The sequence below is a fragment of the Ciona intestinalis genome, chromosome 11 (assembly GCF_000224145.3).
Source record: "Ciona intestinalis chromosome 11, KH, whole genome shotgun sequence".
NCBI lineage: Eukaryota > Metazoa > Chordata > Ascidiacea > Phlebobranchia > Cionidae > Ciona > Ciona intestinalis.
Genome location: NC_020176.2, coordinates 1,228,335 through 1,238,974, shown reverse-complemented (window position 1 = coordinate 1,238,974; position 10,640 = coordinate 1,228,335). Strand labels below are relative to the sequence as shown.

Here is a 10,640-nt window from a genome sequence, read left to right as displayed (position 1 = left end):
ATCAAGCGACTGAATGAAAAAAAGCTATTTTTGCAGTTATTGAAGATGATACTCGTACAGACAGGGGACTATTAAAGATTAAGATTTCTCATCAACCTTTCCTGTTTTAATATGCGCTAAAGTACCAGCCAGCCTATTCGATTTATATATTAGATGATTCGTTATTATTTCGTTTGTCGTTTTTACAAACGGTGTCGAATAAAACCAAAAAAATGTATACTGTCCGAGGTGACCCCGGTCATGTCCGATGTTATCCCGGTACCGGGGCAACATCGGACACTTGAGAGCCTTAGGAATTTGACCTTTTACATCCATTTCTAGTTTGCTTTGGCAAGCGACTCTCCTACCCTTTTTCGGCAAAGCATCACCCTTTACAACAAACTAACATTTAAATTCATGTGACGCATATAAAAAAAATTATTAGCAATTTTCAAAAAAACGTCCGAACCATCCCCGGTCTCCCCTACGTTTTATCATAATTAACCCAATATATTCTAGATGCTGGTGGTAAAGTTACGGTTTATACAAAGATGGGACAAACTAGATTCAGAGGAACTTTAAGGCATGGGATCCAAAGTTCTAGAAGGGATGGTTATCAAGGAATTTCCTTCAAATTTAAAAGTATAATTATTACTTGCAACAAACACAGATAATTTTATTTATGTATTATAAGTTGACCCTAACAAATATTTCCTCCTATTTAAATGATTTAAGGTTTGCTCGATTTGTCAAGTTTTATGTATTACGCACATTATTGATTAAGTTATATGTTTTATCTAACAACAGAAACAAGTGCATGTAACCACCGGGATGCATTGGAGTCTTCCAAAGTGTACACTGTAAAATGTCCTAGAAATTGTCATTTAAATGTACCAGTGTATGGAACAGGTGTTTATAAACCAGAATCTGGGATCTGTATGGCTGCCATTCATGATGGGATTATCACAAGAGGTGAGGAAAATATATTTTATATTTACATGAACTATTCTTTTTTCTTTAGCATGTTAGATCTTGGAATTTAATATTACGTTTTTTCAGTAAATTTATTATGTAAATATCAATTAAATAAACAGGGTTTTCATTTTTAAGAAAATTGAATTTAGAGAATGCATTATCGTGTTTATTGTAATTATTGTTTCACTTGTAAATGGAATATGCACACTATCAACTATAAATCATCGAGGTATTTTCATTTAACATGATGTATAACACCGTAATCCTATTTTAACTTAATGCAGCAAAAGGAGGAAGTGTAACAGTCTATAAAGCTCGTTTTGTTGAGAAGAATGGTTTCCATGGAACAAGAAGACATGGTGTAACATCTTTAAGCAGTAAATATTTTGAGAAAGCATTTCTGTTTAAAGGTAATTTTAAAGCAAAATGTGTAGTTCTGTAGGTGCTGTTGCCATAGTTTTAAATGATTCTCATTTATTGTTGTTGTGACACATAATATAAAGCTTTTCTAGCAGAGTAACGGCATTTCAATAACTTGTTAACAAATAAAAAACAACTGGCAAGAGACTTGGCGACAATTGCTCAAACCCATCGATAAGTTACATTTATTCATTAAAAAATTATCCTTTAACAGCTCCAAACATATCATGTAACGCCAATGGAAACATGATGAGTGAATGGTTCTATGGGTTTTGTCCACCTGGATGCAATGAAACAAACTATCAAGTAAAAGGGGATAATATTTATACAGAAGATTCAAATGTGTGTGCAGCTGCTGTACATGACGGACAGATTAAATCAGGTTTAATACTTACAACATAAACAGGCAGACTTTTTTATATAAAAAAGAGATGGCTGGGTTTAGAAAAGATTACCTTAAATTAGTGTTAGTTATCCAGCTTGCAATATCGAACATTTTGTTGTTATATGAAAAATGTTTGTTCTATTTGAATAAGAGAATAAATTAAAACTGCCACAATACCAAAACTGTATTGTTCATAAACATTTATTTTTTGTAAATATGAATACATTTCAGACATTGGAGGATTGGTGAGTGGATATAAATTATCAGGTTTGACTTCATATGTTGGAAACGTAAAGAATGGTATAACGAGTCAAACACACGGAATATACCAAACATCTTTTACCTTTCAAAGTAAGTTTTAAAATATTAGAAATACATTTTTGTCATAAATTGTTTAACTTTATTGGTAAATATTAAACAAGAGAGCACAGCTTTAACCAACGGGCATGTATAATAATTAGCAAATCCATGTACCTGCTGGAACTATAGATAACGATAAAGGTGAAGATTTTAATTTGATAATCTCCAGACTGCATTAAGTTAACTTACAATTATAAATACACTTGTTAACTTAATAATAAGGATTAAATCTATATTTTAAAACTTTTTGTGCTTTTGCTCCTAAGACAAACATGAAAGTCTTCTTTTTGTAAAAGTTTACTTTTATTTTCAGTATCTTGCACCACAACGGCAGAACAATTTGTAGCAGAACGATTTATGGTGATTTGTCCTTTATATGTTCATTGTTACCGAATAATTAATACCTGGGAATTTGTATTCGGGTCATTTGTGTATGCAGATATTTCCAACATATGCTTGGCAGCAATTATGGATCAAAAAATATATCGCGGTAAGAAAAAAATGTTCTAAAATATAAAATGTTTCTGTCAGTACTGTACATTGCTTTCTCACACTCGTACCTCATTTTACTGCATTTAAATATTAGTTCAACCACTAAATTTAGTTTTAGTGTGATATTACTGTATAACTAATATAGTTAAGTCTTGTATATTTAAATGCAGGGTTGCAGTTTAGGAAAATAATAATTTCATCTTTTTTCTGATTAATTAGGATATACAGTTTATTTGTTGGCCCTTTAAATTTCTGTTTATTATTTCGGCATATTATGCAAGATTGCAAGTTAATAAATATATTTGAAAGCTAGGAATAATTAAGTAAGTGACGTAATGAATTCTTGTTTTAAACATAATAGTCATAGTGATACTGTTAATAGAATTCCATTTTCCACAGTTACAGGTGGACCAGTGTACGTAAGACTAGCAAAAGGTTTGCTCTCATATTCTGGTCTAAGTAGTGGAATAACATCTATTTCCAGCCGACCACACGATGTTACACAACGATCTTTTATATTTGAAGATGCCACTGGAATGGGTATAGTATGGCTGTGACGAATATACAAACTACTGAAACTAGTAATAAATTAATATCTTTATATTATTACTAAGTTATAATTAGCGATGATTTATAACATTTAATCATCTGAATCATTATTATAGGTTTAATGTTTGTATGGTTAAACAAAATTATTTTTCTTCTAATAACAAGTCTTTTCATTACAGCTCTGCTCTCTTGTTAAACTTGGTCTTGCTTTTCCTTTCAGCACGGCATGAATCTTGTTTGTTACAAGGAAGTGACTTTAATCAACAAAGGTTTGACGTTCAGTGTTCTGGCCATTGCTTTCTAAGCACTGATTCAGTGTGGGGTACTGGTATTTATGCTGATCACTCATACATCTGCAGAGCTGCTGTACAAAACCGAAGATTAGGAAGTAAGTGATTCAGATTCAATGGCTGGGAGTTCACAAATATGGAATGCCAGTAAAACTTTTAAAAAAAGGGTTGTGTCTTTTTTTGGTCCTCCGGTTTTGTTTAGTATTTGCTACAGAAGCCATCTATATGTCTGGGATGTCATAAACATCAGGTTAAACAAATAAATGTCACTTAATTATCTATGGTCATCATTTTTGTTACCCCAGTCCCTGCTTTGTGGTGATGCATTTTTCTGGGTTGGTGTCAATTTATACTTTCTATTATTGACCATTTGGTTGGATCATTTACTATAAAGGAATAAATAAAATTTTTGTATCCTCGCATGGCGGGTCCACGACAGTTGTTATAACTTACAAAACAGGTGTTCTGTTTCATACACCTTGTACCTGCATAATAGACACCTTACATGTTGGGTTTGTTCTGTAAGACATAACTTATCCATCTATGTTATAAAGTAATTTGCCTCCAATTTACTTTTAAGTATGTTGTATTGACATTTAAATATTTTTAGAATTTGAGGATGGCATAATCCATGTTGAAATTATAGAGGGACAAGCATCCTACAACAGTACAGAGCGAGTGGAATCTCATTTATTGAGTAAAAGTCATGGACCATGCCACAGATCATTCAGATTTACTGATGAATAATTATATTAACATGTTGTGCCTTTGATTTCATATAACATACAAATGAGAACCTAGTTTGTGAAACTGTAGTTTAGTACAACTCTTACATTATTATAACCTGTGTGTAAATACATGCAATAATCACAATAAAGAAATGAATCGCCAATAATTTTCTGAACGGTTTCGAATCATAAGATGATTGGTCAAACTAAAAGTTAATCATGTTGTTCAGTTGTTTCTTTACATGGAAGGTCCAATTTATGATTGGTGTACAAATAGTCTTTTTTAGCCTAATCCACAATTTCAGTTTCTACAAAGGCAAATAAAAAGTAGTTTAAAAAAGTTGTCCCATTTTGCCCCATGTGCATTAGATTATGAGTTTCCAATATAATCCATATAAAGTTACATGCAGTGTAATTAACTTTAATTATCAGCGTGCACAAATGTATTATCATAAACCACTATACTAAATCAAGTACGTATTAGCAAATCCAGCAAAACACACAAAAATTTTTTTATCCGTTTATTGAGTCAATATTTCATCCAATGATAAGTTCACCTGCATTAAAATGACAACAAAATAATGAAGTATGAGATGAAAATAAAACACGTCCTCACTGGAAGTTGACTCTTATTGTTTCCAAACCCATATATCTTCTGCATTCTTCCACCATCCGTCATTTGCATCCTTATTGTAGTATGAATCCATGCCCAGTACAGGTGGAAACTCCGGCTCGGCACCTTTGCGTCTAAGAAGATTTGTCTTAAATTACTGCTGACAAATATTATTACATCACTACAGCAGGCAAATAACATATATTGAGGAATGAATTATAAAAGCGTTTAGAAAATACTGCGACTACTTAAAATGCTCACTCATTCCAATGTCCGAAGACCACGGAGGCTTGAAGAGACATCAAGAGAAGAAGAGCAAAAACAATCTTTCCATCCATTTCGTTGAGATTTGTCTGGAATGCGTTGATGATTGTGTGGCTGGTGTGGTCGCTTTTTATATTCTCAATACCCGATAATTCCACCGATGATAAGCGGTGAGAACGCCTCCTGTTTCTGTCTACTTAAATATTTGAATATTCCAATGCGGAGTGGCGACTGATGGTTGATGATATAATCTTCATCGTCAACGTTCAAACTTTTATCGATGATGAAGTTATCAGCACTCTAACAATACCTTTACCACTTTCAATTACAGTGTAACATAAATGTATAAGTTATCAGCCGCGTGTTAAAAGTTTATCTTTTTGTATAATGAACGAACGAACAAACAAAGTGAATAAATAAATGAAGTTTCTTTATTCCTAGGACAGTCGTTACAACGGGTGTTCCGTTTCACACATCTAGGGCCACAAGCTTACGAGTCACCACGTTTGTATTGCTGATAATTTGGAGAAACTATTAGTGACCGCTGGGTTGAAGTAATTGTAGGTAAGCGTCTTGCTCAAGGCCACATAAGCCAAGAATGGTGGCAGTGACGAGCCTTAAACCCATAATCCATGGGTTAACGTTAGAGGCATCTGCAGGCGCGCTAACCAACTTGCAACGGCGCCTAACTAATTTGCATTTAAACCTTGCCGTTCTTCCTCGAGAAAATTTTGCAGCGTAGGCAAAACATCCTCATCCCTTCGAATCAATTTGTTTTTACCTCTAGGACTGCAAGCTACTTTCCTAATTTACATACTACACTTGTTACTGAGTGTTGTTATGTTATTAAAACTGCTGCATTGAAAGACAAAGACACGTTCCTATATGAAGGAGTAGGAACACAACGTTGCAAAACAACCTAAGTTAGAGTTGGATTCTTCGTAAAAGCGTTAGAACAGCTGGCAGTTCCAATGCTGCACGACTATAGACGGTCGTGCTGGTTGCAATGAAAAAATCACATGTGTGCTTAGCCTAATGGTATAATCTGCTTCGCATAATTAATGCTATATGCTGAAGTTATAAACGATCTTGATTTGTTTTTTTCGTTTGTTTTTTTGGCCTGGAGTTTTCGTGCCATTTGATATTATTGTCTTTAGGACCTCATCTTATGCAGTATGTTACTATGTTTGGTAGAAATGTATGCACGCACAGAGCATGACAACGCGTATATATAGTAGGGTGGGAGAAGATGGGACACCTTTTCAATTTATTTTCTTCTCCAATTTGGTAATAAACAAACTTTCAACGATTTTTTATAAAACTTTATGTTCACGGCTTTCACAGATCGTTGTTAATTGTTTAAAACACAATCAGGATATTTGGTTATTATGTGTGAAAGATGTCCCATCTTCCCCCACTCTACTATATGTACCTTTATGAACATGTAAATGTTGAGTTCTACCAAGATTTAAAGAAAACTCAAAACTTTCAAACAATTTTACTAAGACGTAAAGAAACCTGCGACATATTACTTAATAGTTCAAAGCACAAAATGATAAGGAAACATTGAAGTAATACCTATCCTATATTATTTAAGCCTATACAGACCAGATCCATGAGGTACTGGGTATAATGTCAAAAAAACTTATCTTTATAGTTTAGTGACATCTGCGCTGTTATATATACACCTACAACTTTTACCAAACATAACAACATTCATTATACAGAAAAGATCAATGTTAAACTTTTAATCATGGGTTGGCAAGACGAACTTTTAACATTCGTGGCTGATAACTTATACATTTATGTTACACTGTATTTGAAAGCGGGTAAACGTATTGTTAGCGTTGCTGATGTTTTACAACTATATTATCGATTAAAGTTTGAACGTCGACGTTGTTTGAAAGATTACATCATCAACCATCAGTCGCCATTCCGCGTTGGAATATTCAAATCATAAAGTAGAAACAGGAGGCGTTCTCACCGCTTATCAATCGCTGGAATTATCGGGTATTGAGAATATAAAAAGCGACCACACCGACCACACAATCATCAACGCATTCCAGACAAATCTCAACGAAATGGATGGAAAGATTGTTTTTGCTCTTCTTCTCTTGATGTCTCTTCAAGCCTCTGTGGTCTTCGGACATTGGAATGAGTGAGCATTTTAAGTAGTTGCACTATTTTTTTAACGATTCATTTATTTCTAAATGAGTTACTTGCCAGCAATATTATATGAGACAAATGTTCTCAGACGCAAAGGTGCCGAGCCGGAGTTCCCACCTGTACTGGGCACAGATTCATGGTCCTACAAAAAGGACGCAAATGACGGATGGTGGAAGAATGCAGAAGATGGATGGTGGAAGAATGCAGAAGATGGATGGTGGAAGAATGCAGAAGATGGATGGTGGAAGAATGCAGAAGATGGATGGTGGAAGAATGCAGAAGATGGATGGTGGAAGAATGCAGAGGATATATGGGTTTGGAAACTATAAGAGTTAACCACCAGTGAGGATGTGTTTTATTTTTGTTTCATATATACTTCATTATTTTATTGTCATTTTGATGCAGGTGAACTTATCATTCGACGGAATATTGAGTTCAATAAAAGGAAATGAAATGTATTTGGTTTGGTTTTCCCAATATTATAAACAGAAAGGCGCGGTAACGTTTGATCACTAATGCTTAAAATAAATATCAAGTTAGCTTGTGTAATAGAACGAATATATAGCTTGCTTTATCTTCGCGTAGCCGGAAAGCGACACTCGTTATAAAACGGATGTTCTGTTTTATACACCCCATGCCAGCTTACGAATTACCAGGTATGCAACTTTGAATACGAACCAACAATACAAATATATTCAGGACGTCTTTAATCATCATTAGAATTAACACTTACGCGTGTTTTGCTGATAATCGAGATATTCCAACAGACAATTGGAATTTATAAATAGGGTAGCATTCCAAAATCACAAGTTTTAAAACTTCTAAGCAAAACGACTCACGAGCTACACATTGCGAGTAAACAAATCTCTTAACCGGTGTGCGGCAAAAAATGAATTTGTCAGATATTTTATTGAAAAATATAAAACAGTGGATTTTGAAAATAATTTAAAACAGAACATTAAATTGCTACATTGAGTCCAACAGAGATGCATACAACGGCACAACCGGAGGGGTTTAAGGGTCATGAGGGCCCCCTTTAAACAAAAAAACGTTTTCAATCTAAAATTCATTGAACTAAAAACGAATTTAAAATGGCGTTACCTAGTGCTTTGTTTTAGAAGAGTTTGGTTATTTCTCATCATACTACGGTACATCAATAAAGTGTAATTTGGGTGGTTTAGGCGAAAAGTAGAAGATTTATTAACTTTTTCAACCTCCAGTTGCGTTTTAATTTGAAGCTTTTAACTTACTTCTTTTTTGGTTGCACTAATGAACGCAAATAAATACCAATATACCATGATACAACATGATACAATTTCAGCAAATATTAAACGAAGCTATTGGAAATTAACTTGTTTTACATTCAGTATCACCATCTTTTCCCGTTTTCATTCGCTTAAATTCCTGAACCAACAGAGTCTGGTCCTTTTTTATTGTCTCAGGTTTTTTATACTGCAACAAAGAAATGAATTTTACTTTTTATATTCACGGGCAGTGACAGTCATTACATTATAATGCGGGTGCCCCAATAAATATACCACATGGCACTTAGAACTTAACAGCTTTCCACATATGTACCTTTGAGGATGACCGTTTCATTTTGGAATAACAATTTGGACAACCTAATTGTGACCAATGGGTTAAAGCAAGGAATCCTAAGCGAACAAGCTTAAATATGCAACATGCTCACAGAAATAGCGGTAGAAATATTATTGTTTTGTTAGAGCTTAAGCCATTAACTATATTAGGACATGTTTAATTGTTTATCATGACAATATACATAGCGCCAGAAAAAAAAGGATTATTTGCTCAAAGCCTAATGCTACAACCTTACAAAAAATATGTTCATTTATGCAACAATTACTGAAAACTTAGAACCTACCTGTATAATTAAGGTGTTGTTTGCGTGTGCAAATGTTAAATCAGATTGACTAAGTTGCAAATTATACCGATCCATATCTGGTATATTTATAACTTTGTAATATTTCTTGTTTTTTGTTCGAACCACAATAGATTTTCCATCAGCATCAACTGATACTTGGAAATTGGACAAGGGGTAAGGTAGATTGCGAATTCTCCATTGAAAAGATAGACTGTTGTCGCAGCGAAAACACTTTGGCTGTGGTGTGGGTTAAGTACAAGTGGGTAAGTATTGTAGGGAATAAAATCTAGATTTTCAATACTTGAACCTAAAAGACTATAGACTACAACGCAAGGTAATGTAAATTTTTAAAGGCATGAAAACAATATATTGAGTAATGACTATATTTGTCAATTTTAACAACAGCAGTTTGGTAATGCTTGTAAGTTAATAAGATTTCATCTAAGGGTAACGACATACCCAATACATGCTTTCTAATTTAAACTGTAACAAAATTTCAAAACTAAAAAGTACTTGGTTTTTAAATGTTAACCTTATGTTTGAGAAAATTAAACACCTCTTAACAAATATTTAACAACGTGAAAATACAGGTATATAATATACTTACACTGGTAAAGCTCTCAACTAAGTCTTTGGTCCCATGTGTCAATGCAGCAACCTGGTCCGTTATATCTGGTTCACCTATTTCAAACTCCCATGGTTTCTGACCACCAAGTGCAGTCTTTTTCCGCCATTTTCGAATCAGAAGTTCATTTGTTTTAACGTCATACTCCTCACATAATTCTGTACCATCCGGCATTGTGAAATGAATCTTTCTTTTTTCTGCAAACCATAATTGTAACTTGAAAGCCACGACAAGACTGACAAATCTTAAGGTATAACAAAGCAAAAATATTAAGGTATTACAAAGCACCAAGAATGCCAAAAAAACTAACATTAAACATGAATATTAAATGGAAATTAAAAAATCTTTCCTGCAGCCATTTATTAAAACATACAGCTCACCAAATATGCGACAACAATATCTATAGTTTGCAAAACAAAAGTCCTACACTAAAACTTAGATATACATCATTTACCATCTTGTAGTAATGAAGTTTTGCGTGCTGACTTCAGTAACTCCACCCATGCAGAATGGTCCGACATTTCGAAAAATACAAATATTTGCACAACAAGTTCACCACTTATGCATTAACCTATAAAATAAACAAAAAAAAACACAATTTAACTACAAAACAAGGAAACAAAATCACTGCGTAATCGTGTATACGTCAATGCAACAACAAAACATCAAATTAACAAGAAAATCTTGGAGTTCATTATTTGGTCTCAACTCTCAATATTATTCGTGGCAAATATTAATTTGGTCTTTTATATTAATAAAGTTATTTAGGTTAAAATAATATTTAAAAATTCAGTTCAGTTTCAAATTATTCTTTTGCATCAGCAATTCCACCATTTGTGATAGAAAATGTAGCTTCTGACTCTGGCATGTCTGGGCTATCATAAATTTTGGCTATTCTTAGCTCTCCCCTGT

The 10,640-nt window shown here is 33.6% G+C and overlaps 3 protein-coding genes and 2 long non-coding RNA genes across 7 annotated transcripts in view; 2 read left to right on the top strand and 3 right to left on the bottom strand.

The window, feature by feature from the left end:
• LOC100181691 overlaps positions 1-4,345 on the top strand; it is a 5,891-nt gene extending 1,546 nt beyond the window's left edge. Inside the window, exons 3-11 of one of the 3 annotated variants that reach the window (XM_026836636.1) lie at positions 499-621; positions 787-951; positions 1,239-1,364; positions 1,589-1,756; positions 1,991-2,110; positions 2,433-2,609; positions 3,017-3,151; positions 3,381-3,548; positions 4,061-4,345. In XM_026836636.1, the coding sequence (XP_026692437.1) occupies positions 499-621; positions 787-951; positions 1,239-1,364; positions 1,589-1,756; positions 1,991-2,110; positions 2,433-2,609; positions 3,017-3,151; positions 3,381-3,548; positions 4,061-4,197 (1,319 nt within the window). In that variant the 3' untranslated portion in view covers positions 4,198-4,345. Of the gene's footprint in view, positions 1-498; positions 622-786; positions 952-1,238; positions 1,365-1,588; positions 1,757-1,990; positions 2,111-2,432; positions 2,610-3,010; positions 3,152-3,380; positions 3,549-3,910; positions 4,036-4,060 lie in introns of those variants that run through there. The other 2 variants (XM_002123639.5, XM_026836637.1) reach the window with 2 other exon arrangements.
• Positions 4,346-4,693: 348 nt separating this feature from the next.
• LOC101242626 lies at positions 4,694-5,213 on the bottom strand. The gene is made up of 3 exons (XR_182139.4): positions 5,053-5,213; positions 4,795-4,925; positions 4,694-4,735 (listed from the first exon to the last, which is right to left on the bottom strand). It is a non-coding gene; the product is annotated as an uncharacterized LOC101242626 (long non-coding RNA).
• Positions 5,214-6,515: 1,302 nt separating this feature from the next.
• Positions 6,516-7,679, top strand: LOC100175448. The gene is made up of 3 exons (XR_717453.3): positions 6,516-7,213; positions 7,310-7,563; positions 7,627-7,679. It is a non-coding gene; the product is annotated as an uncharacterized LOC100175448 (long non-coding RNA).
• Positions 7,680-8,111: 432 nt separating this feature from the next.
• LOC100177768 (protein DPCD) lies at positions 8,112-10,310 on the bottom strand. Its single transcript, XM_002129557.5, has 4 exons — positions 10,183-10,310; positions 9,711-9,925; positions 9,104-9,340; positions 8,112-8,673 (listed from the first exon to the last, which is right to left on the bottom strand). Exons 1-4 carry the CDS (start codon positions 10,247-10,249, stop codon positions 8,569-8,571), a joined length of 624 nt encoding a protein of 207 aa, XP_002129593.1. The 5' UTR covers positions 10,250-10,310; the 3' UTR covers positions 8,112-8,568.
• The window catches only part of LOC100177038 (meiotic recombination protein DMC1/LIM15 homolog), a gene marked incomplete in the record, with an annotated part of 1,465 nt that continues 1,124 nt past the window's right edge, over positions 10,300-10,640 (bottom strand). The window contains 1 exon segment of the mRNA XM_018814181.2: positions 10,300-10,617. Within this exon segment, the coding sequence (XP_018669726.1) occupies positions 10,534-10,617 (84 nt within the window).

Excerpts from the sequence above, each read along its gene's own strand:
- LOC100177768 (XM_002129557.5), bottom strand. The coding sequence starts at position 10,249 with ATGTCGGACCATTCTGCATGGGTGGAGTTACTGAAGTCAGCACGCAAA. Across the intron at positions 9,926-10,182 it reads AACTTCATTACTACAAGATG|AAAAAAGAAAGATTCATTTC; the intron begins GTAAATGATGTA and ends TATGGTTTGCAG. Across the intron at positions 8,674-9,103 it reads ACAACACCTTAATTATACAG|TATAAAAAACCTGAGACAAT; the intron begins GTAGGTTCTAAG and ends TCTTTGTTGCAG.